At 37.0% G+C, this 27,290-nt stretch overlaps 2 protein-coding genes across 3 annotated transcripts; both read right to left on the minus strand.

The window, feature by feature from the left end:
• Positions 1–1,297: 1,297 nt before the first annotated feature.
• Positions 1,298–11,861, minus strand: LOC112278311 (uncharacterized). The gene is made up of 24 exons (XM_073531892.2): positions 11,493–11,861; positions 10,714–11,015; positions 10,237–10,517; positions 9,742–9,917; positions 9,324–9,494; positions 9,110–9,220; positions 8,856–8,933; positions 8,482–8,675; positions 8,284–8,344; positions 7,938–8,012; positions 7,627–7,704; positions 7,311–7,373; positions 7,012–7,095; positions 6,391–6,566; positions 6,085–6,124; positions 5,602–5,745; positions 4,963–5,082; positions 4,572–4,790; positions 4,250–4,423; positions 3,841–4,065; positions 3,125–3,611; positions 2,600–2,814; positions 2,058–2,208; positions 1,298–1,884 (listed from the first exon to the last, which is right to left on the minus strand). The coding sequence occupies exons 3-24, from the start codon at positions 10,400–10,402 to the stop codon at positions 1,739–1,741; spliced, it is 3,354 nt and encodes a 1,117-aa protein (XP_073387993.1). The 5' UTR covers positions 10,403–10,517; positions 10,714–11,015; positions 11,493–11,861; the 3' UTR covers positions 1,298–1,738.
• Positions 11,862–12,794: 933 nt separating this feature from the next.
• Positions 12,795–16,116, minus strand: LOC112278256 (uncharacterized). Of its 2 annotated transcripts, none has more exons than XM_073531859.2 (6): positions 15,910–16,116; positions 15,175–15,289; positions 14,681–14,788; positions 14,220–14,372; positions 13,496–13,701; positions 12,795–13,251 (listed from the first exon to the last, which is right to left on the minus strand). In XM_073531859.2, exons 1-6 carry the CDS (start codon positions 16,095–16,097, stop codon positions 13,059–13,061), a joined length of 963 nt encoding a protein of 320 aa, XP_073387960.2. In that variant the 5' UTR covers positions 16,098–16,116; the 3' UTR covers positions 12,795–13,058. The 2 variants fall into 2 exon arrangements, with proteins under 2 accessions (XP_073387960.2, XP_090103503.1); XM_090247377.1 differs by having other exon boundaries at positions 14,681–14,803.
• Positions 16,117–27,290: the final 11,174 nt, after the last annotated feature.

The following is a 27,290-nucleotide window of genomic DNA, read 5'->3' on the forward strand; positions in this document are numbered from 1 at the left end:
AATCAATTAATTTTTAAAAAATAGAATATAATAAGTCTTTTATCTAAGTTTTAAATTTATATTCAAAACAAATGACAAAAATTAATGAATAATAGAAAGATAAAATACAATGCTTTAACTCAAAAAATGTATTAAAATTGATGTATAAATTTAAAAACAAATATATAAAAAATTTAAGTATTATTTAAGTAGTACCTTACACTTTGTTATAGAAGTTATTAACTTATGTTATTTTATCCAAATAAAACCAATTCCAGTATAATTACATCGACATAAAGTAAATCAATTATTACTTTTTATTTATTATTTAAAAAAATGTCTAAATACAGAATTTATTTATTATAATATATATATAGATATATATATATATATATATATATACACATTAGTTTTATAAAAGTATGTATACATTTTTTAAACTCTTACTAATTATGAAAGCATATTTATTTATCTATTTATGCTTATTTGATTTTAAATCATTAGTAAACTTCTATTCCATAATGTCAAATTTGATTATTATATTTAATAAACTATTATTCCTCAAAAATGTATATTTTCTCTAATTAAAACATTATTATATTTCAATTTACAAAAAAAATAGTGTTTTTTTAAAGCAAACTTGGGCAGCAACAATTTTTAGCATATTAGATAAATCAATATATATTCTAATAGTAATATAAAAGTTTCTAACTTTCACCTTTTCCTACATGCCATTCTTAATCTTTCTTGAATAAGTAGGATTCAATTATAAAATTTAAATATCAAGCTACCATAACTTGCCTTAACATACTTATTTATTTGAACATATTTATTTTATTTTATTTTATTTTATTTTATCCTTCATTATATTAAAATTTAAAAATAATTTGTTTCAGCTAAAAAATAATTTAAAAAACATTAAACTATGTGTTGATTTTTTATTTTTTATTTTTTATTTTTTTTAATAATAAGTCTAAACATGTATAAACATTTGATTTAAATAGTTATAAGATGTATAAAAGGCTTAATTTTTATTTATTTATTGATGGTTATTTTAAGCATTTTTTGACAAAACTTTAATCTTTTCAAAAACCAACTCTTTGACATGGGTCCAACAGAAATTTTAGAGGACAACACTATTCATATTTGGTAGGAAAAGAGTGCATTTCATTTCATTTTTTCTTCTTAGGACATTTAGACTTAATTTTCTAAGTATAAAACTAATATAAAGAGACTTTTTGATTTCATCCAATCAAAACTGTTTAAAGTTGTGATCTCTCACCTTGTCCTCTGAATATAAAGTGCGTCTAATTAAACATTTTTAAAAATAATATATGAATATGTTTATTAGATTTAAAAATAATTCTATAACTTGCGAACTTACATAAGAATTGGCAAAATATGACCTGTAAGTCTAACCAATTAGAAATGAATCATACTAATGTTTTTGAAAAATTGTTACTTTCAATGTGTAAATTTTAAAAATAAGAACCAATAAGTCTGCATTTAATGTAGACATAGGTTGTTTTTCGCAAGTATGAGTTTTACAACCCAAATAAAGCTTTGCGCCATGAGAGTATCTCTACATATACCGATTTACTATCAAAAAGAATCATCCACATTAGAATGATGCATTGACATTCTTTCTAACAATCATCGATTCTTGAGGGGGATTATCAGGTGGGTACCATCTAATAGGTTAGATAAGTCAGACCAGCTTTCCGGAATTGGAACTCTACGACTACCAAGTACTTACTGACTACAAATAAGCCATTGCCTCTGGGTGCTTTTCGCTAAATCTGGTGAGTAGGTCTTTGGGAATGGTTTGAGCGCAGCAAAGCGTCTTGCTATGTTGTTTAAGGCATGCCAATACTTCTTTCTCATAGTCAACCAACGCTAGCACACCTGTCACCAACAATAGTAATATTAGTCTTCCATCACGGTTCTATGTAAGCATCAAATATTTCGTCAACGTCCAGCTTCCGGTTCATGCGCATTGGAATCCAAAGTCTTCTTTTCTAGTTCATGTTGACCTTGGGGAAGCACTGATTAGAAATAAAAATGATTGAAATGTGTACCAAGTTCAATTTCATGGCCATCCTCATCTTGGCCATTTTCAGCCTCCTCATTAGCTTCATCTTGCAGCTCACGCGCTGTCGCTGCATATCGTTCCAGATACTCCTCGACGTTTTCCTCGCGCTCGTCGTTAGAAACACCGCAGCTAGAACCCTGCTCGAATTATAATAAGCAAGTGATATAAAGCAGCTCCCATAATTGATCTAGGTTAGTTCTACAGTTGCCGCAACACATTGACTAGAGTCACAGGCCACGTACGATCCATTCGTAACTGAACAAGGATTATTTAGGCACGGACAGGAGGAACTGAAATACGAAGATGTTAAATCACATCAAAGAAAGACCTCGGTGGTGTCAAGGCGATTGGAAAATCTACGCTGTTGTATTTGGAAGCAATTTTTTTAACGCCGTATGTTCATCTATTTACTCACATTCAAGTGCAGAGAAATGAAGCCTGCATCCCTTTCCGAACAATTGACGTGTCGTGTACCTTGTGAAATAGCAAGTTCAAAACTGTCATACGGCGTTGTGAATTACAACTTACATCTATACTACCATCGCCACCACTTTCGCTGCCAGAACCGGATTCACTTGTATCAGATGTGTCACTTGAGGTATCTGGAGATTCTACAAGCTCCTTGAGATCAACCATGGATTCGAGCAAAGAACGCAGACAGTGATTGGCTGCTTGCTGTCCTTTCTGGTTCTTCAGCAGCTCCTTACTGATGAAGTGCTCTATCACCCTCAGCAAACCAATCACTGCGACCCCAACGATTCCACAAATTTTTCAAGAATAGGTTCTGATGTGTTCAATCCAACTTCTACAGGTGCATGTCAAGTGCTATTTGACGTGAAATGGAATTCAAAACAGCACCCGAGACAACTAGTAAACCTTGACCAGCATCGTATGAAGGGTATACATATGTTATTTGTGGACCAAACGCTCGCCCACTTTCCTAGCTCTTTAAATCAAATTCAGTCGTGGGGTGACAAATTCGTCTGAAGTGTGCTACCAGATCCAGATTCTTTATAGGAAGAAGGACAAATAGATTACGAGAAATCAACTAACCAGCCAGCTTCATCTCTGATTCCAAGGAAAGGCCTGGATCAGCTTCACTTTCGGCTAGGCTAGCCAGTGACTCGGCATACATGAGCAAGCCTTGACTTGCACCATTCTCGAGACTGGTATCATCCTCAGAGGACAAGATTTTTTCGACCTGCTCGGGTGAAACAATAAAGCACATGGTAATGACAAGGATAAGCGGTTTCGCCAAAGGTACAATTACGCTAGTCAGCTGCTTAAGTCGTCGAGTAGCAATCTCGCACAACCGAGGTATGAGTTGGTTTGAGATTGCCTCTCCCTCAAATGAAAGCTGTGTTGCATGTAACAGCGCATGTGCGCAACGACAAGCACGCCAGCAGGCCGCTGGATACGCAGACTCAATTGCAGATGTGATGAACGTCACTAAACACTCAAGAACAGATCGCTTAGGCTCTTGGTGTGCCGAAGTAGGAAGAGCTTCAGCCATAGTGAAGTGCAGCATCGGACACCTTCCCTGCAAATAAAAGCATTACATCTTTAATTTGAGGTTGGCAAAAGGATAAAGAAATATAGCCACTTCAAGCAATTGACATATTGGTAAAGACTAATAAAAGGCTATGATTCTGCATTGCACGTTGAAAAACTTGTTGGGCCCGGTTTGTTACTGTGCATGAGTTCCATGCGTGATTAGAAGAGGCCTTTGATTACGTCATGATGAGCATGAAACATGAGTTCAAACATACCTGCAAAGCCACTGCTTCTTCTATAGAGTCAAAAACCGACTCATCCTCCTCTTCCTCCCAGGCGTTCCAATCTGCTACCAAGTTTGCCCAGACATGTAGTAGTGCCTCTATTTTCATGGTTGCAGCTGACGTTGAGTCTCGAGTATATCGCAAGATTGCAGCGAGAAGCACAGAAGCATCACTTAAGCATGATGATGGAGGTGTAGATTGGGGAGAGCATCCATCCTGTACGACGAGAACATGAGGTAAAAAACCCGACAATAAAATCAGATTGAATTCGACTTGCAACACATTAAGGTCTTATTTTAGTACATCACCAGTGATCACCTCAGCCCTTTTACAACCTATACCAGAGCCATTTTCATCTCTTTGTTAAAATGTAGAGTTTAATAAGAAATCATGAGTCTACCTGCACAGGTGTCAACCACGCTCGCTGCAAAAGCTCAGCAAGTGTAAATGCAACTGTTTCACAACCCATCTTCCAGCTGGTGAGAGCTTTCCCTCCATCCTCATCCTCGTCAGGTTCAGCACCGTCCCAGGTCTGAGCGAGCGAGGCAACAGCCGTAAACCCGAGCTCAACCACCTGCATCATACGATAAGACCGTCTTATGAATAAGTGACTACTCTTACAAGTGTGACTACATGAAACTTGTTTCGACGAAGGAAATTTGAATTTAATTTAGATGCCAATGTAATTACGTTTGCTATATTGTTGGGCCTAAGCTCCTTACTTGGGGCCAGGGTTCAGGATAAGGGGGAATATGTTTAACGATTTCCACTTGAACTGCAGCAGTAATAGCCGGAACATGGGGTGCAACACAATCGTCTCCAGCATCTGCAGCTGTTGCTAAGAGCTGCAACGACAGCGAAGCCTCACTCTCTTCTGGCATACGCGCTCCTGTTACAGTGGCTTGGAGTAAAGGTAGCCATTGAGAGGGCTTATAACCGTCCTGAAAAATGCAAGAAGAATGTCCTCCAACATGTAAATATAGAATTTTCTATATTTAGTAACATTGTAATCCTTCGTAGATTGGTACAATTACCATTGATCTTGTCACAATACCGTGATTCCTTCCTGGTGAAGATCAATACGACATTCATAGAAAAATAAACTAGTGAAACCTGAAGGAGGGATGAAAGGGCTCCTGCAGCAGATGCTCGGACAGGTCTCCAAGACACACCGCCAGCATTGGGTGCTAGTAGGGCTTTCAGTAGAGCATTATACACCTCTTCACACAGCTCCTGGTACTCGACGATTGAATCTGATCAGATACTAACAATTTGGCAGATAAAGAAGAGGATGGTCTTGAATAGACTGAGCTACTTCTTCACGGTCTCTAACACTACCCTGAATTCACGCTAGCATGTTACTTAAATATAACCACAAGAAACACAACTGGAATCTCCTGCCTCATCATGACCATTTTGTCGCACTCTTAACCAAATCAAAGAAAACCACAAACGAAAGAAAGAAAGAAAGAAAGAAAGAAAGAAAGTAAGAAAGTAAGAAGTATTCTTGGAAATCTCCACAAAAATATACCACTTTCTTTACTATAAATTGCAGCTCTCAAGCAAGCTGTATAGTAATGAAACGAAGAAAGATACACGGCCACTAAATATTGCACACTGATACCTTATGTACATTTCATCACTCTAAAAGTTTGAGATCTACTGTTTAATGACTAATCAGAAACCTTCTTGAAACTCTCCTATAAGTGACAACCAATGTAAAGACATTGCCATCAACGGAGAGCATCTCACATCGGGCAAGAAATTAGCTAGCTCTCCAAGAAGCCAATTAGCGTTGGCTAAGACGTATGGCGTAGGTGCCACCATTGAATATAATGGAAGAACCCTTGTTTGTAACAGCAGAGCCACCTTCTCAGTTGGCTGCTTCTTCAGATACTGCAAGAATTCATGAAGGATAGTTTCATGAAGGATAACATTAGGTGCAGTTGAATGCCACCATTTTCCGAAGTGCTTAGAATCTGATACAGCTCTCTTCAGCATTCAATCTCAGAAACTTTGTACTTGAGGTTTTAATTATATTTATTAAGAATGCATCGAAACATTTGAGCCACGTCATTTCCTGGTATGAGATTTTTGTTGTGGTAGTGTGTGTGTATATTACCGCTGAAGTAACAGGACTATTTCCATTATGTTAGAAGGATTGACTCAACAATCTCACGATATCCCCCCCCCCCCCCCCCCATTTCTTTTCATAGATTTTTTTGTGCAGGTTACCTGCTGAAGGCTACCGTAAGCCATCATGACAGCATAATATCTGCACACGACAATGGAACATAATTTTCTTTGACTAGTATAAGTAGCAATACCAAACAGTTTCATCTTCCACATATGCATAACACAGCATGAGATACTCTGAACCATACCGTTGGATACATTACGATTGACATGTTGCTAAGTTAATAAAAGCGACGAGAACAGTGCCAAAGTTCTGAAGAGAGCAAATAGATAATCATGACAGAAGAAAATACTTCATGTAATTGGTATTGCGTAAAATAAACAAGGCAAAATCTGAGTCCATACTTCATGACATCTTCTGATCGGGGGTCGCTTCCGTCTGCTGGCATATGGAACTGCGAAAGAAATGGCATCACTAGAATCTCACCAGCAGTGCCTGACCAATCCTTGCCTTTGCCTTTGCCTCCCTTTTTCCGTTTCATTGCAGCGCCCTTCTTCGTCCCACCCGCAGTTGGAGGGCCCTGTTGGATCTCAAACCCCATTTTCAACAAGTGTATTTTCCACAGCTTCACTGTCTTGATCTTAGAAATTTTATCATGTCACAGTACCATAAATAATATTGAGGTGTTCCTGAGTCGATAATCATCGTCATTGAGAAGCAAAGCAATGTTATACTACTGTCCCAGAAAACGAACATAGCTGTGCATGCTTGACCAAGGAGTTTACCAGCAAATTGAATAGATGTTTTCAGGTCAGACCCTCCAGTGAAGCCACTGCTAATGGTAATACTATTTCAATGTAAGATTTGAACAAACTCCACTGGTCCGAACTCATTCCTCCAAATTATTTTTCAAAGAGGTGATAACTTCTTACAAGGAAAATAAAGACTGTAGAAAAATTACATCCCGTGTGGAAGAAAGGATTCCAGAAGCTGGGTTAATAAATGTAGTAAAATTGTAATTATACTTTAGCAGTAGCGATGAGGCTCAGCAGATTCAAGGCACTTTGTCGAGGGGTCAGCAGATCTTCTTTCCATCCACTTGCTTCATCCTGATTGAAGGTTTAGATAAAAGTTATTTTGTACGTCACACAGGCAGCAATTTGATGGACACACACAAAACTTTACACTACTTCCAAAACCAACAACCAGTCACAAAGAAATATCTGTGATTAGATCCCTAAAATAATTTCATAGAATTGAAAATAAACATTAATTGTGTTGTAATATTATTATTTCCAACATCAGGTGAATAGATTAAAAATACCATGTCCGAAGGGAGGTTTTTCCTCAGATATTCATCCTCGTCTTCCCCCCATTCGATCAAGTCCTGCATTATTACGAAACAGCTCACAAAAAGTTACAATATGAGTTGCACCTATGAATATTTTTCAAAATATTTCTGAGGATGCCAGAACAGCTGAATCCCATTCTATAATTTCACTGACCATGACTGCCTCCATTCAGGACAAAAAGTAATTTTAGTGACTAACATATTGTCGTGAAATTTGATCAGATGTAGAAAACACAGGCCTTGCATAAACGTCAGCGAAGAGAACATGAACCACAGACGATGCATTTACCTTTTCCGTCATTATGAGGGCCGGGAAAATGGCAGTTTCCAGCAAGTTTGAAAAGTGGGGGGCCATTAATCTCCAACCCTACAAGTCCACCCAAATTTTTTTAAAAAATCATTTGTGATCCGATGAGAAAAAGCTTTGGGTCACGAGCAATTTTGGTACACTTCGGTAAATGTGTTCTAATGGAAGAAAGAAGAAAAGAAAAGAAATAGAAGTGTAATACGTCTGTTGCAGTGGCTGTTTCAGTTTTTCATAAATGATATGCGTTTCAATGTCAATGCCACTGATTGGTGTCAACAAGTAAAAGAACTTACAGGACCAGTCTCAAGAATGTTGGCCACCAGATCAAATGCTAATGACACAATACGATGCTGCATCAGATGAAGATCCTGAAAATCTCACACCAAGAACCAAAACAACTGACACTTGCATTATAAATAAATATATATATATATATATATATATATATATATATATATATATAAATTCTGCAATGTTAAATCTCCCATTATACATCAAACGTAATCATAACTGGAGGATTCCAAGTATTACCAATACTGTCTCACAAAATGGAAATTTCAGGGTTGAGATTATATAAATAAATATATTAGTGTTTGTTCAGAAGAAGCAGCATTCAACTTGACCATGGATACAACTCACCTTAGCACTTGCGCTTCTTCCAACAATTTTCAATGCTGCATTAGACATCGCAGGTAGAAGCCTACAAAAAGAAATTATCAGTTCTCATTTATTCAAGGAGAATGACACCAACTATGCTAACAAGTTGGTATCTTCAATACTTAACAGTCATTCTTGTGCGTAGAACGAGAAAGAAATGTCAAATAAATCTTAACTTACTTGTCCACGTGTTTTCTATGTCGGGAGATAAGGTTACAGCAGATCTGAAGAACGCGCTTCCAGGTCTTGAGCCTAGAAAGTTGTTCTGGTAGGTCCATTGTCCTCTCTAGAGCCACTACCTCGAGCAGAAGCATAAAATCATAAAACCACTGCCCCAGAGTTGCAAGTAAAGCCGATGGCATGTGCGATTTCAACTGCCAAGGTCCAGATAAATATTCAGTAATCCAGCACAAAGAGCACTAATAGACAGAAACACTGTTGTGCCGATACAGAACCTTATGTCAAGGATAGAAGCCATATAACTACAAGTGAATATTCGACTTAGATTATTGGTTAGGAAGAAGTAAGAACAGGCGCCGGTTGGAAGAACTTACAGCAAGATGCATGGCCTTGCACAAGACATGGAGAATGTTATCATGCTGTGCATAACCTTTCTCTTTTGATGCAACAACCTGCACAAATCCAGCCACTTACATCGAAATAGATAGAAAAGAATTGCATTTTCAATGGCAAAAGTCAACTTTCTCAACCTCCTCCAAATTTAATAATTTTTTTTTTTTTTTTTTAATCTAGAGAAATGGCTTGGTGGACCTGTTGCACCTTTGGTATTGAGCTTTGACAGTCTTACCTGCTGTACAAGATGGTGAAAGATCCCATGCAGAGGTGAAAGGAGCTCGTTCGCAATGAGCTCGAGTTGTTCAGGAACAGGCTCATGAGCTACAGTCGGGTTCAAAAAGTACTGCAAACCAGCCCACCTACCTCGTCAAATCCAATTCCAGCTACAGAAACGGCAGCCATCGAATCACGATCTTGGGTATTTATTTACGACGGTCGTCTTATACCTGGAAAGGTTTGGTGATGGTTTGGACTCCGATAAGGACATTCAGAGTTCTCAGTTCAGCATCCCCTGCTGTATTCAGCAAATTGCTACTCTGTATCGCTGCTTTAAAAGCAGGAACAAGTTCTGGCCATGTCATGTTCTTTGCAAAGTCATTGACCGCTACCACTCGGAACTGCAGCAACAAAGCATGGAAACTGTCCCGTTTGAGGTACTAGTAAAATAAAAAGCTTCCTCCGACAACAGAAATGAAGTCAGACTCCACTTGCTTTTACCAATACATATTTCCCGCTTCACTTGTGGAATCGCTAGGGAGGTTACAAATGACTGCTATGAGAGAATGTCAAGAAAGACGTGAGGTAACTGATCATCGAGATTAACCGAACATATGACACGAAATCAATTAACACAAGCTGACTTACAGCTTCTGACAAGAGCTTCAGGACAAGACCGTCGACGCGCAACAGAGTACCCATGAGCCGGTTCCGAAATTCCAGCTTCTCTGTGACGGACATTGAATTCTCTTCACTCCAGTGGGATATCAAAAAATTCTTCAAGTATGTCGCTGCAGCTATTCTCTGCCCTTTCTCGGGAGCCCCTGCCACAGAAGCGAACAGCCGATTTCATGACTGATGCTTTTCTCCATGTGTTCACACCAATGTACTGCCAGGACCAAGAGTTCAAGACTAGCTCAATGGTCATTCAGTTGTCTGTTGGAGTGCTGAACGTCGTTCAATCAGTTCTGAGCTCAATGTTGAAGACCTCGTTGTCGAGCTTTGTAAGTGATAGCCACCAATGCTCACAAGTGCCAGGGTAGACAGAATATCTACCTAGTGGCCTCATGCCATTCAACATCGCCAAACTTCACACATTTCTGCAGACAGTCACAGTCGCACGATTCAATGAAAAAGTCTTACCGGCAGAAAGCATGAGCAGGTATAAGGCGAATTTCGGCGAATTTTGCGCAGCTTGCAAGTGCGTGGTGGCGTTCCGCACGGAAGCCTCTTGGGTACTAGCAGTTTCGCTAAGCCAATGTGCGATTTGGACTTGGACCACCGAAGGTAACTCCACCATAGCCTCCATTGTGTCTCTCGATCTTTCTGTCGAATACCTTGTTGGACCAACACTCCTTTGCAAGTGATGCAAAGGGAAAAAAATGCAACTCTAATTCTTTTGTAATTCACCTCGCACAGCACACCTGTAGACTGACCTGAGTCTTATTAGCTGCACTTCAAATTTAAAATGACACTATGTGGACAATTCAAGGATCAAACGAGTTTCTGAAACAAGACTTTTTGAATCTTAGGAGAGGTTGGATGTGGCTTTGATAATGAAGGCACACTAAGATACGCTATTCTCAAGGCTATGCAATACACCATCAATATCTGGCTGACCTGCGTCGAGGAAACCCGCATGTATGATAAGCACCCGCAGTAAGAAAGCGAAGCGGGCAACACTAGATCTCTTCAAAGGTGTCAGTCCAGCAGGGGACATGTTCAACCTCTGTTGCTCCGCAGAGCTCGGCCTTTTCCCTTCTTTTACGGAGATTGCAAATATTCTCACGTTTGGCAAACGACGCAGCTAGAGAGATGAAACAGCTTGTTCCTTCAACTTGTTAGTTATGTTGCATAAATGCTCCCCGATTGGTATCGATCCGACTTCCACAGCTCGGCCTCATCACCAGAATGCAGCAACTCTGGGCTCATATTCCAGCAAGTAACAACAGCTTAGGCGTCTAAACTGCTAAGATCTCAGCTCAGGTATAAGTTGACCTCCGTCATGAACCTTCATATCTAATAGTGAACGGCACACCAGCAGCAAGGTAAGCACTCCACGGAGAGCACGAGAAAAAGGAAAGAATCTTGATGGTTGTGAGATAAATCCAGGCTAAGTTGCAAACCAGAAACCAAGCAATTCAGCACGATACACCTGCTATACGCGTCTACATGAACTCCTTGAAGATCTCACGAGTAAAATTTTCACGATGATTGCGCACTAAGATTGTGCATCAAATTATAGCATAATTTCCATTCTCTATTCACAAGATCTATCAAGAATTCATGCATGCTTGCTCCACGTTGATCTCGGTACCACTCTCGGCTAGAAACACATTGCATTGTTTCACTTCCAAAGAAATAAACGATCACCTCACAAGGATAACCTTTAAGCGTACCTTCAAAGCTCGCAAATTAGGTCGCAGAAATTCACGTGAAAGAGTTGCATGAGCAGCTGTGGTATGTGTGCGGAAAGTCAAACTCGCAGTATCAATAGACATCGATGCCGAACATTGCTATCAACCCACTGAACGACCTCGTCACCCCATCACGACAATGCTAATATTTTTGTGCAAGGAATCCATCTCCATTGTCTCTCTCGCATGACAAACGTTGTCAATAACCGAAACACGATCAATTCTTGTTCTAAAAATGATCGCAAAATTCTACTTGCAAACCTAAATTTCGTGTGTCATAGGGAGTCGAAGCTTCGATAATACAGCTTTGTATTGTTTTTAAAATTTAATGGAGTATATGTTCGTGCAGATTTTACATGGAAAGTGGAGCCATGAAGGAGGGATATTTATTCTTAATTGTTTTCAACTTGGTTGGAAATTGCAAGTTGTTATAAAATATAGTAAAATTTGATAATTTTTTTAATATTTTTTAAATCTTATTTTTTAAATGATAAATAAGAAAAAATATATAGAAAAAAATAATAAACTATAAAAAAAATATCTGAAAATTTTAAATTAAAAATCAATTACATTTTTTTATTGTTGCTAATAACATAAGTGGATTGCACTAGAAATATTTCTACCAATAATTTGACAAAAGATTAAGATTGAAAATATAATTATCTTTAATGAGATATTATTTTAAAAATTTAAACCAAAATTAATTGAGTGAATTTTTTTAATTACAAATGCACCTAATTTCTTTAAAGTTTTAAAAATAGCAATATTGGTTTAAGCCTTTTTGTGACTCTCATTCTAAAAATCATGTTCTTTTGTCTTATAACTTCTAAAGTTTAAAAAGATTAAAGTCTTTCATACCAAAAAAAAACTAAGAAAGTTAAAATAAAAATAAGTTTTAAATGTAATACAAATTATTTCTATTAGGTCCCTAAAGTAATAAGTAATAAGTAATAAAATAATAAAATAATAAAGTAAACCTATTCGTGTTATGTTTTCATATTTTTTTATTATTTTATAATTCAAAATTAATTACTAAAAATATCTTTTAATCTTCAATTCTTTATAATTTATTTATGTATATATATATATATATATATATATATAATCACACGCAATTTGAGTAAATTCAGTTTTGACACTTTCAATTCAGAAAGAAATATATAACTGTTTTATATTATTAACTAAATCTTGCAACAAAAATTATAATGTGTGTACATGTATCCAATTTTACTTAAAGCTTGCTAAACAATAATGTTGGTATCACAAACCAACTTACTTCACTGATCACATTGAAACATGCCTTTGTTAAGCCCCAGTCCATGTGTGGGAAAAAATTGTTACAGATTTTGCTTAGCCACGATGTAAAATGCAATACTTACATGCATGGACTTCAGTCTACAATGTTCACAACATCCTTCAAATCTATTGCAGGTTGGCTCTACCAAACTTGAGACTTCCATTTTGTACAACCTCCTTGATGAGGGCTTCATTAGTCGAGTAATTATCATACTACAAGAATCCACATGCCATCTAAAATGAAGAAATGGATCAGTTTTGAAAAATGAGTGAAAACCCAACCAAAGTAAGCCAAACTGTTATAGCTACCCAAAAGTACGGACTTTTTTCCCAACGAGGAGGCTTCCATACCAACCAATCTTCTAGATAGTCCTTAGATTGAGCTGATTTTTTCATAGGCTTTCTCCTTTTCTCTTTCACAAGCTGGCTCCATCTCTTAGCTTTCCTGTATGCATAGCAGGTATGGACTGATCAGCTGAGTTAATCCTGCTGTTATATTCATTATACAAAGGTTCCATTTCCTTCGTCTCTAATCAATCACAGGGAATACACAATTTTGCTATCACTAAGCTCATATGAGAAGCTCCCAGAAAATATGGGCGTATTACCGACTCAAGATATCATTAGACAAAAACTTAAGAACCCGGTGCAATTTACAAACATTAGGCAATTCTGCTCAGAAAGTGTACCTATCGAAGTCCTTTTCCATCAAAGGGATTTTGACCATTTCATCCTGTGAAATTTTCAGCTTGGGCGCCTCGGCAATGAATCGTAAATCAGCAGCCTGCTTTCGAAGGTTCTTGTTAGGATGAGAGCTCTCCAAACGCTTGTACACAGCAATACAATCCGCATGTCGACCCATTGCATCGTATGCCAAAGCCAGCCAAAGCTGCATCTGATTATTTGGGACCGAAAAAACAAAAAACAAACACGATCATATTTAGTCCACAAGAATGAATTTTAAACTATCTACAACATCACAAGAAAAAAACTCTTACATCAGCTCAACAATGTTACGCGATTCGGTGAATGGAGATCATCTTACTAGAGATGTTATAGATACAGAAGATACATCTGACCTACGAGGGTAGAGTCAACAAAATTACGCAAGATTTTGGGAAAAGAAGGTTCGTACGATAACGATGTCTACCTGGAAAATAACAGGTAAACTAGATCCATAACCCTAACAAAATTCTACACTAGATATTATCCTCTCAGCCGCACACCGCATTTAAAAGCTCCGGATCAAAGGTACTGATAATATAACAAACGGGTGTATAAAACAAGTTCAGACAGACCCGCTCAAAAATTCTATTGTCTTGAATTGTACGTGAAGATAATAAACTTTCTGACGAGTCCCTTAACTGGGTTACAATGGCCCTTTATCAGCATTTTTTTCGAACGCAATCTCACCTCGCCACCAAGATTAGTGCCACCTGGAACTTTTGTAAGAGCATCTTCCAACATTTCAACACTCTTATCATAAACACCACGGCCATAAGCTTGCTGGCTCAACTTGAATAATGTTTCAACTTCCTTCTTGATTCTGGCTTCTTCCAACGCTTGCTATTCCACAGATATAGAATCAGATAGTGTGCATGTCCAAAATCGATGGCTATCGTAGCCCCCTCCAGAAGCCCCTCAAAATGAATGGGCTGTAGTAGATAGTCATGATAAACGACTGGAATAATATTACTGTGATATAAATTCTTCAAGGCATGCCAAACCAATATTTCTCACCATGGCCGCAGTAAAACCTTACTGACATATGAAGGCGTGCAAGTGCATCATGACTAGTACAAATGAAAACATTCTCTACGACTAAAACCTACAATTCAGTATTTGCATTAGGCCACCTCGATGGGAGCACTCACTCGTACTAATTCCTCTCGCCGTCTTCTTGCTTGCTCCTCCGCAAGTCGTTCCTCATCAGACATTAAAGCTTCGTCTTCCTTGCCAATCTTTGAAGAGTCATCATCTGCCTGTGCCATAAGATTCTTTAAAATATCCCTGATCACTTATCTCAACTTCGAGAAGTAAAACAGTATATTAAATGCTATCGTATTTCCACCGAAACTCTAAGTGAAAATATAAAAAGCTCGGCAAACCAACCTTTATCCGTACACTATTTATTTCTTACCTTACTAACTAATTCATTTAGTCAATTACTGCAACCTCGACAAAATAAAAAATTAATTAATCAATTCAAGGCATTGACATCCAGACACGATCTCTACAATACAAACTACAATTCATAACAGAAGCAAGTGGAAGAGCCCCAAGTTAGTTCAGAGCAATGAAGATGAGGAGAAGACCTCTTTACTGTTCATCTAGATCATGTTGAATCAGAAAACGACAAGTTAGATACCTTATCATTCTCCTCATTCTCATTGTCAGGGTATTGGTTTCGTGACGAAGAAGATGATGATGATGGCCCATAGCCAGATTCATGATCAGCAAAGACGATACATGCTCTCAACTTCCTTGACAGCAGCACCACGAGCACTGAGAATGGTTAGGAAGGCACAGAACCGTTGTCGGTAGGAATCGACACAAGCTAAGCACACCTTGAAAAAAGATTCGAGTTCAAAATTAGCGCATGCGCGATTCACGAAAACCTGAGGCTAGGAAATGTAGGTTTCACATTCCATTAAATTCTCCAAGAAGAGATTTCCCACACAAGAGGATTGAAAATAATAAATACCAATTTCAAAATCAATTCGCTACAGATCAATTTCTTCACAAATGCTCGTAGCTACTTCATGAAAGTTGATCACAACGTTAGAAAAAATTCGACGCACAGCTCATCACAACTACCTCCTCAAAAATCTCGACAGCGACTCGAAGTGCCGGCTTCTTTTGAACATAAATACGGTCACTAAAACATGACTTCATTACTCCACGAAATTTTGTGTGAAAAAAAGAAAAAAAGAAAAAAAGAATCTAAATGTCGCCATAGCAAGTCATCCGATAATTGTGCAGCCTATGTCACCATTGAAAAAGATTGCTAGACCAGATTATCGAAAATTAATAATCACAAGTGGCTTGCCGACATTTCCATCCGAAACCTCACACGAATCCAACAAGAGAGCCATACACTTACTTGCTACAAGAGCGCAATCCAAGCTCCGTGGGCCGTGATGTGTCGGCCACAGTTCTATCGAACCGCACTCGACGCTTCTCCTCGGATCTGGACCCTGCAGTAGTGTTTCGCCCGAGACATGGTCGCGACTCCGAGGCGCAATTGAGCAGCAGTGGAGTAGGCAGCGAGAGTAGGCGCGGGGGTGCCATAGCTGAAGCAGCCCGAGCTGCAGCCAGCCACTGCTCCTGCTTTGCTCTTCCTCTCCTTTTGTGGCTGCTCCAACTTTTGTGAAGATGAACCCAAGCCCGCGCATTCCTTCCACAGGTTCAACTATCGTCTGCCTACGTGGCCACCTCCATGTCCATCTAGCTGTCAGCTTCGGATCCTCGTAGATATATATATATATATATATATATATGTGTATATATATATGTGTATATATATATATATGTATATATATTACAATTCGAATGATTGGTAACTTACCAATCCATGACTGGATGATTCTGCACTAACTAGATAACCACTCGGTGATAGTATAATATTGAAAACCATTTACGTATATTAGTTGGCCGCAGTGGATATATTGTAAACATAATATGCTACAGTTAGGCATGTAAATAAACAACTGATATTAAAATTCATAACTCTTTTTTTATTATAGAAAAGAAAATTTTACATGGTTTCAATTAAAAAAAGATTACTTAATTTTTTAAGTCATTTTTTGATTACAATAACTTGTATGTTTTTGACAAAGTGTTGAAGAGATTAATGATAAAAAAAATTCCAATAAATGAATACATGAAAATCGTTTTGCAGTTTCTAAGATTCTTTATAAATAATATTTTAATTATAAAAGATATATCATCTGAAACAGATGATGATTTTTTTAATACCAAAATCAACTACTATGATTTATTTTTATTTTTTATGAAACACATCTTTTACAACATTTTAATTAATAATTGTTAACTTTACAATACAAATGTTCACTGTGGTTACACTTTCCATCTAACAAAAAAAACAAATCAAAAAGATTTTTTTTGTCTATTTAAATATTTAATAATGATAATAATAAGGAAATAATTTAAGAATCACAGTAAATTTTTTAAAAAAAAGAATATTATTTCACTAAATACAGATATATTTGAAATAAAATTTAAACTCTAAGAATATTTTAGTTAAAAATCTTACTTTAAATGCTGTATTTTAATGAACATTAAAATTGTGAACATTGTTTCAATAAGTTACACCTATTAATATAATTGGGATTACATTGATTGATTCAAAATAAACATTTTTATGTTATTTTACTTTTAAAATTTTAATATTTTTTTAAATAAAAATAATAATTTGATTTTTAAAGTATAATTAATATTTTTTAGTAGGATGATAAAAATTACATTAAAGATGAAATTTATTTCATATATATTTAAATTTTATTTTAAAATTATAGATAAAAATTAATTAATTTAAAAGATTATAAAATAATTTAATGCTAATTTTACTTTTTTATAAATAAAAAATAAAAAATAACTTCTACTTTGTTTATAAGACAATTAGTAAGACAAAACAAGGTAGATTAGCAAAAATAATATTATAAGAATCTTTCAGTGAAAATAAAAAGTTGCTTTCACCAAAATTATCTTAAAAAACCTTACATCAATACTCATAGAGGACCAATTGGGAATTAAGGTTGAAATTAGATTGTAAGGCATAAAATTGCATACCTATAATATATAGAAGTTTTTTTTTTATGTTGATCAAAGAGAAGAATTGGAGAGTAAACTTTATAAGCTTTATTTAAACATTAGTTATGAGAGATTTGAAAGAATAACAAATTTGTTAGAGCTTTGCAAACTTAGGATTATTTTGAATGATTCTATTTTTTATGGAATAAAAAGCAATTATAGTTTTGTAGTCTGTATAAGATTTGAAGCAAATCTACAAATAAATATTTGCAAATCCATAAATCAATAATTATATCTTTATTTATTAAAATTTTGAATTTTCTTCAAAATTTAATTTAGATTTAATTAGATTTTTTTAGGATTTTTTCAAAGATTTGTTAAAATTTAATAAGATTTCTTTGTAGATTTTAAAATCTTGCTTAAAATTTAATTGGAATTTTAAAGAATTTTCTTACGATTTAATTAGAATTCAATTAAGATTAAGTTGAAATTTCTTCATGTAGCTAAAATAAAATTAGAATTTCTCAAATAATTCTTCATGATTTTTGTATAATCTTATTTATATATTTTTATGATTCTTTTAAGTATTTTTAAATATTACTTTTATGATTTTTTAAAGTATTTTTTTAATATTAATAAGGATTTAATTTGGATTTAAATAAAATTTTAAAGGATTTTATAAGGTTTATTTGGAATTAATTAAAGTATACTAATATTTTTTTAGGAGTATTTTAAGGTATTAAGGACATATATTGAATAAAAGTACAAAAAACAAGTAAGACTTTTTTCAAAAAAAGATGACAAAATAATAATAATAAAATATGTAAATTAATAAGAAACTAGAATAGCTATTGCCAAAGACAAGAAAATGAGAGATCTTTGAAACTAGACTAGAAGCAAGAAAGGAGTTGACATGAGTGAGGAAGGCTTCACTCTTGCCTCTATATATACTCTTAATTTTAACTCCTTTAATAATTTTAGTTTTTCTTCCTTTTTACCTATCACTTGTTGTCGCATCCCAATTCTTTTCTTCGATCTCTTCCATAAGAATCCATCTCGAAGTAAAAATCCATATGCTTTTTTTCTTATTTGTTTGAATTTTTCTGTAGACCAATTTCCCTACTTAGTCAAGGTATTCAAGTAATGACCAATATCCAATAATTCTCCTTCATAAGATTCTTCAAGAAATAGCTTGTCTTCCCTGTTGAGATTTGATATTGAATAGAATTTCAATCCGACGTCATCAATGTCTTCAACCATTTCGTCATCCCTCTCGTATCTTGTTCAAGATAGCATGTCTGCTACTAAATTGTCCTTCCCAATAACATGCTTAAATTTTGGATTTAGTGACTTAATATAAGCAATCCATCTCAACATTGCAATATCTGGCGTTGAATAGTTAATAATCATTCCAAGCAATGGCAAGCAATCTGTTTCAATTACTACTACTGCCCCAATCAAATAGTCCTTTTCAGCTTTCATAGCCGAAACAACTCCCCAAAGTTCTCTTTTGACTTGCAAATATGCACGCTGACGAATACTTAAAACTTTAGCTCCAAATCGAACTGCAAATCTATTCCCACTGGAATCATCTTGACCCACAGTCCATCCAATGGCAATTGGACTAGCGTCCACAGTAAGAATCACTAGTCTATTGCACTTATAATCAACCTTCCTCAATATTGGAGGTGACATCAATAATTTCTTCAATCTTTGCATTGCCTGAATATGCCTTTCTTCCCATTTAAATCGGTAACCCTTGCGTAACAGTTCATATAATGGATCCGCTATGTGAGCATAATGAGGGATCCAGATTCGATAAAATATACATGCACCTAAAAACCTGTGAACCTCTATTAAAGAATTACAATCCTCTTTCATCCTTCCAATTGCATCAACTTTAGTCGGATCTGGTTTTCTTCCGTAAGATCCACATAAATGTCCAACAATCACAACCTCTCGTACTCCAAATACGGACTTCATACCTGATAATGTAAGATAAACTTCTCCAAGCCGAGTTAAAATCTTTTCACAATCTTGTATATGATCAACAACATATTTGCAACACCCCCTCGTATCTAAAGTTTTATCCTTGTCTCCTTCTCTGCACCCTTTTATAGGAACATCATCCAGAAAAGGCATAGTCTTTTCCAAAATAAAATCTCTCAATACCTTATTCATTCCATTCATCATATGTGCAATTGAGTTGGTCGCGCCTTGAGGAAGAGTGCACATTCTAACCAATCCAAGTGGTGTCCTCATTGTTGTCATATCTCTACTTCCTTTGGCAAGTTGAAATTGATCATAACCTGAATACAAGTCACCCATTGAATAGATCGCTCTTCCAGCAAACGCCTTAACAAATTCATCTACAATAGGTCCAATTCCTGCATTCCTGACAGTTACTGCATTCACCGGTTGCATATCTTGAATAAAACGTAGTGACCCATTCTTCTTAGGTACCGTAAACCATCGACTATAATATAGCGCAAATGAGGGTTCCAATATTTTCATCTTTATCTTTTCTTTTAATAGTTCCACTAATTTAGGTAAATGTGCCCTCGGTACTGGAATCGGTCTTAGATTCCAAGGTACATGCGGTACAGTGAAGATAACCATAGGTGTTATAATATTCGGATCCACACACCCAATTTCATAAGATTCGAAGGCAAACGATCTACCTTGTTTAGCCAACATCTTTTTGAAGCAAGTAATTTCCTCCGGCAATAAAGAACCATCAGAACCAATCTTCAATTCTTCAAAAGTCTCTTTAGTAAATCAATGTCCAATACTCATTGGATCTCTTAAACTTGCTTCTTTTGATGCTTCTCCCATTTGTTCTTTAAAATCTTCTGGTAATGGTCCGGCAACAAGCTTTACCTTCTTATCTGCCGTTTTATATCTCGTCTCTATAATGACTTTTGGTGCTTGAAAAGATTCAAGTATGGTATAAACCTCTCTTGAATGAATGTCAACAATCTTATCATTATCTCCTAACCCAATAAATGTAATCAATTCCAAAGAATCTTCCAGTCCATTTTCTTCATAAACACCTAAAATCCTCTCATCATCTTGCAATGTACCTAACTTGCATAATTCTCCTTCAATATTATGTAATCTTTTTCTTTTCTTTCTTTTAAAATCATCAACTTTCTTATACATAATATTTCTATTCTCCAAAATACCAATAAAACTCGCATCAAAGGTATCTTCACCTCGCGAGAGTACCTCCTCTTTTGTACCTCCATAATCTTGCTTTATAGTGGTACCTCCTCAAAATCCTTAAATCCTTCAACAATCTTTGGCAATGGTTTCTCCCTCAACCTATCTCGATTTCGTTCATGGTTAGGAGGTACTGTTAGAAATTGTACAACTTTCCTTCCATCTTTGCTATGTACCCTTGCATAAGCAGAACCATCGTCAAGTACTTTTGTTTCCATCCGTGTTGCCGTAATATAAGGTTGTCTTAAAATCAATGGATAAGACGTTGTATCTTGAACAAAGAAATGTTGCTCCGTCGCAACATCCCCAATCCGAATTTTGACATCTGGACAAGCTCCATATAATTCGCCATGTGTATTATTAGCTTCTTGTATTACCCATCCATGTTCCATATCAATTGGCCATTTTTGCTTCTTATAAAGAACTTTAGACATGAGATTTATTTCAGAACCATAGTCGACTAAAGCAACAATTGGTTCTTCTATATCTCCTACTTTCACCAATATCTCAATAGTTGCCCTTGCCTAATGCTTTCAAGTATAATGGCTCAAGGTTTCATTTTCCTTATCACTATAATCTTCAAAACGTACTCGTTGATTATACCCATTCTTTTCATTTGTTGGTTGCTTGTAACCAATAATGACCTCTTCTTCATCTTTATATATTCTTGCATCAATAACATGACTCATTTCAATTTCGCCCATTAATTACCTCTTTCGCTTAATGCTGTCAATGATAACATCATGAAACTCCTTCTTTGCAATTCCCAAGACTTCTTTCAATGTGAATTCCACCTTAGCGTTTAATATACATTCTTCCAACACCCCTTTCAAATTTGTTGCCGCTTCAATGTCAGAAAGTAGCTTATAAGCAATTGATTTGCCCTTATCTTTTGTCTCTGTTTTTTCTCCCAATGATGCTGAGGTATCCTTTATAGGCAATTCTTATGAAGCTGTCTCCCGAGCCTTGTCTCCTCGAGTTTGCCTCTTAGAAGAATTTCCTTCTCTAGTATCATCAAAATTTCCTCGTCTCTTTTCTTCCATCAAAGCTTCATGTTGGCTCTTAGCAATATATGCATGAACTGAAAGAGACTCAATAAGATCCCCCCAACCTGTTCTACCTCGTATTGTAGCTGCAATCCTCAATAACGCTTCTCGAGGTAATTTCCCTTCTTGCATTGTAGAAATGGCAGAAGCCCAAAACTCACTAGTTTCCATACTTCCACCAATTTCATCATCTATTCTAGCACCATAACTTGCACTTTCTCGTGCTGCTGTTTCATGCTCTTTTAGGTAATCTTGAACCAATGCTGTCATTCTTCCCTTGCCAAAATTGGTTTGAAGAAGATCCTCCCTATCTTTCAATGCTTTCTTCCCATCTTTCCAGCAAATAATTCCCTGTCGTATCATATTATTAAATTCATTGCAATCTTTTCTAGTGTATGAAGCGTCATCACATCAAATGCATCTTTGTACATATCCTTGTTTTGAAGCATTCTTCGAATTATTTGTAGAAGTATTCTCTTCAAGTCTTGCCAATTTGATTTGAAGATCTCGCATTCCTCGTATAATTTCTTCCATCCCCATATCTGCTTTCTTTAATAAGGATGTCGAAGGTTGAACTGTAGGCATTGTTAGTGGTGTTGTACGTACTGGAGCTTTGGGTGCTTGTACTGTTTTCGGAATATTGCTCCTATCCTTCCTCCTTTCTCTTTTTGTAAGCAACCCCACCGCATCTTCAACGTTCTTCCACTTTGTTGTCAATCCTTCATCTTCTTCTTTGTCTTCAAGAAGGAGTTCTAATTTCCCTTGCAATTCTCCATCAACAACTTGAAGAAATAGATCAACTTTGTTCGGCTCCAATGTCAATTTTTCTACCTTCGATAATTGAGAGTACTGCCTCTCAAATTCCCTTAGTAGCTTTGTTGCTTGCAAATTCTTATTAGGCCGTTCAATCCATTCCAGAAACAACTTCTTAGTAACGCGATCAGCATCTTCTAAGAAATATTCGTCTTTCAATGCATGTAAAAAAAACCTCCCATGAATTCCCATAACGATCCGTAATCGATGTAATATGGTCTCTTATCTCCGGTATCGTGGCAAGTCCAAATAATTCAACCATTTTCTTCTCAGAAACCCGATTTAATTCCATTTCACGAACATAACATCTTAAATACCTTGAAATATTCCTCCCATCAAATTGATCAATTTTATTGACCACTGCTTGCAATGCTTTGGTTGCCAAAGCTTCCTTTTGATCATTGCTTTACTGTTGCTGTATTGATAATGAGAAGGCTTAAAACATACTAGCAATAGACGGATCCATGTGCATACCTTGTCCTTTAGAAGAACCTCCACTAGAAACTCCTCCCAAAAATCCTTCAAAATTTTTATTTTCGTTTTCCATAAAAATAAAAATAAAATCAAACAAAATCTAATACCTTCCACCTCAAGTTTCACGTCGGGTTCACCACTTATGTCGTATTACGTGCTTTCTTGCTCGAGAACGCGCCGGGCGTCTGGCTGTAGAAGGTTGTTAGGGACATAGTCCTTAGAACCTTCTAGAGATAAGTTTCTAGAACCTTCTAGAGACAAGCTTCTAGAACCTTCTAGAAGCAAGTCTCTGGAACCTTCTAGAAGGAAGTCTCTGGAACCTTCTAGAAGCTTCTTAGTTGGTAGAAGATGTTAGGGACATAGTCCTTAGAACCTTCTAGAGATAAGTTTCTAGAACCTTCTAGAAGCAAGTCTCTGGAACCTTCTAGAAGCTTCATAGTTGGTAGAAGTTGCTTGAGAAGCTTCCTAAATAGGAGTATATATTGGAATCGAGGCTGAAGAGTTCTTCAGTCTCGACAACACATCTCTTGGAGCTCTAGCTCACCTCTTTGGTGTTGTTCTTGTATTCATCTGATTAATCTAGTTCTTGCCAATTCTTCTTGAACTTCTTGGTAGATATCAAGTCTGTATTCTGTGTCCGTGAGAGTTTGTCGAGACTTCACTCACCTCAGATATCAGAGCTAGTTTCTTCTTTGTTAGAGTGTGGATTACCCCTCTGCTTGGAAGTGTACTAGCACTTTAGAGGTTGTGGATTACCCTCCTCTAAACTGATGCTTCTTTTGTTACAATATTGGAGTCTTATTCTTCTTGGAGAGAGTGGATTACCCCTTTTTTTGAAGCTCTTAAGGCATTTTAGAGGTTGCGGAGTACCTTCCTCTAAACCAATATTATCTTTTTGTAGAATCATTTCTGTCCTTCTCTTAGAATGGTCGGGGGCCAAGACATTAGTATGACGGAAAGTTCAGAGTCCAAGTTAGATGCTATCATGAATGCCCTCGCTACGTTATCGCAAAGAACTGCAGAGATTGAAGGAGTCGTGGCAAGGCTTCATAATGATGGAGCATCTGGGATGGCATAATCTAGGTTGCACCAGCCTCAAACTTCTACACTTGGAGAAGCAATTTTACCTCAGGTTCGACAAGCACCGCTGGTTCTACAACATAAAGAATTCCAAGTTAGCCTTCCGGACAAGTTCGATGGTACGCGTTCCTAGTTTCGAGGATTCGTCAACCAAATCAGGTTAATAACAGCCTTACAGCTCGAACGCTATCCAACGGAGGAGTCATGTGTTGGGCTTGTTGGAACCTTACTTACAGGACAAGCTCTATCATGGTTTTCTCCTTTATTTGAGAAACGATCGTCCATACTAAATAACTTTGAAACCTTTTTGGAGGCATTTGCGGAAGCATTTGGTGAACAGGAAAAGGTTCGATGGGCTACAACAAAGATCCGGTCACTACGACAAGAGATGCGTTCTACATTAGTCTATGCATCGGACTTCAGGCAATTAGCATGTGACATCAATTGGGACGAAGAAGCGTTGATGAGTCAATTCTATTGGGGTTTAAGGGACGATGTGAAGGATTTGCTGTTAACTCTTCCTGATCCGCAAACGCTCAACGAAGCTATTAGCCAAGCTGTGAAGTGCGATAATCGCCTATTCCAACGTCGCCAAGACCAACGTTCAAGACAACATACGGTTTGCCACACCCGAACTATGTCGGCAAGCAGCGTGACTTCACATTCAGAGGTAGAAGACATGCAAATTGATGCGGTACGTGTCAAATCTCTTACTCTTGAAGAAAAAAAGTGGTCTTGAACGTTGGAGGAAGGTCTATGCTTGTATTGTAGTGAAGAAGGCCACAAAGTTGGATACTGCCCCAAGAAGCAAAATCGACGTACTATCAAGACTAGGGGCGCATTTATTCAGGAAAATGAGGATGCCCAGCCACAATAGGAATCGTGCGGCTGGACAATGAAATATCGCAACAACAACCATGTTCCTTTCTTTCCGCTCAACCTGCCCTTTGTTTTACAATCCCTTTGCTTATTGGCCCTCAAAAACTGAGAACCTTAGCATTATTAGATTCAGGAGCATCTGCTTATTTCTTAGACGAAGAATTTGCAAAGTGTCATAAGATCCCTTTAGTACAAAAATCCCAACCTGTTCACGTTGAGGTCATAGATGGACAACCTTTATTTTCTGGTAGTGTCACCCATGAATCAGAACCCATAGAAGTGACGTTTAAGGACCATAGTAGTCATATTATTTTCAATATTATTAGAACCCCATCAAATCTTATTATTCTGGGTCTTTCTTGGTTGAAAAAGCATAACCCATCCATAGATTGGAAGTCGCAGAAGATGACCTTTCCCACAAAATCACCCAAGAGCAAGCCTAGTAGAAAACCCCAAATAGAGAAATCCTTATTTATTGGAGCAAGAGCGTTTATAAGATTATCTAAGGGAGGCACACCATTTGTCATTTATGCAGCTCCAACTATCGGGGAGAAGATCTCGACAACAAATATACCGGAGCAATATAAAGATTTTAAAGACGTGTTTCAAAAGAAAAATGCCGACATGCTACTGGAACACAGACCATATGATTGCGCCATAGACTTACAGGAAGGAGCACAACCGCCTTTTGGCCCAATCTACAATCTATCGCAGATGGAATTAGCGGAGTTGCGGAAGTACATCGACAAGAATCTAGCCAAGAACTTCATCCGTCATTCAAAATCGTCAGCTGGAGCACCCATCTTATTTGTGAAGAAGAAAGATGGCTCGTTGCGGATGTACGTGGACTATCGAGGCCTCAACAAGGTAACAAAGAAGAATCATTACTCGTTACCCTTGATTTCTGGTCTCTTAGAACAACTTGGACATGCAAGGATCTTTACAAAAATTGATATAAGGAGAGCTTACAACCTCATACGAATCAAGGAAGGAGATGAGTGGAAGATAGCGTTCCGTACAAGGTATGGCCATTTTGAATATAATGTCACTTTGGTCTTACTAATACTCCAGCGGTCTTTCAACATATGATGAATGACATTTTTTGAGAGTACCTTGACGATTTTGTTGTCATCTATTTGGATGATATTTTGATATTCTCCAAAAATGAGGAAGAGCATGAAAAACACGTTCGTTTGGTATTAGAGAAACTATGCGAGCGAGGACTATATGCCAAGTTGGAGAAGTATTTATTTCACTAAATAGAGATGGAGTTTCTCGGATTCGTTGCGACTACGGAAGGCTTGAAGATGGACCCCAAGAAGGTGGAAGCAATCATGTCCTGAGAGGTTCCGAAGACGGTTAGAGACGTACAATGCTTTCTTGGTTTTGCCAACTTCTATCGGATCTTTATCAAGAATTACTCTCAAGTTGCTGCTCCTCTCACTTGGTTGACATGCAAGGATAAGCTGGAATGGGGACCTCTAGCAGAGAAGGAGTTTCAAAACCTGAAGACCGCATTTACTACGGCTCCAATCTTAGTACATCCAGACTTTACAAAGGCTTCGGATTTTGCTTTGGAAGCTGTACTTTCACAAATGGGAGAAGACAAGAAGCTCCATCCGGTTGCATTCTATTCTCGAAAGTTCTCTGCTGCTGAAATCAATTATAAGATCCACGATAAGGAACTTCTTGCTATTGTGGATTCTTTCCAAGAATGGCGTCACTTTCTTGAAGGAGCTGCACATCCAGTGACCGTATACACAGATCACAAGAATTTGGAGTATTTCATGTCGGCTCGAGTTCTAAATCGACGTCAAGCTCGATGGAGTATGTTGCTATCTAGGTTCGATTTTGTTATCACTTATTGACCTGGAAAGCAGCAAGGTCTATCTGATGCCTTATCGAGGAGGTCGTATCTTGTACCAAAGGCTGGAGAAGGAGCGTTTGATCAACAATGTACGACATTATTGAAGCTAGAGCAATTTCAGCTTTGCACTACTATTATGCCAATTGATGCTGACTTCCTGAATCAGGTACGTGCCGTAACCATTGAAGATTCAGTAGCCATTGATATTAAGCAGCGTGCCAATGATGACAAGTTCAAGGTGGAGGGAGATCTTTTATATTTTGAAGAGCGGTTATATATCCCAAAGAGACCAGCACGACTCCGAGTTCTTCAATCTCGCCACGATTTTCC

This window comes from Physcomitrium patens, chromosome 25, assembly GCF_059467195.1.
Source record: "Physcomitrium patens ecotype Gransden chromosome 25, ASM5946719v1, whole genome shotgun sequence".
NCBI lineage: Eukaryota > Viridiplantae > Streptophyta > Bryopsida > Funariales > Funariaceae > Physcomitrium > Physcomitrium patens.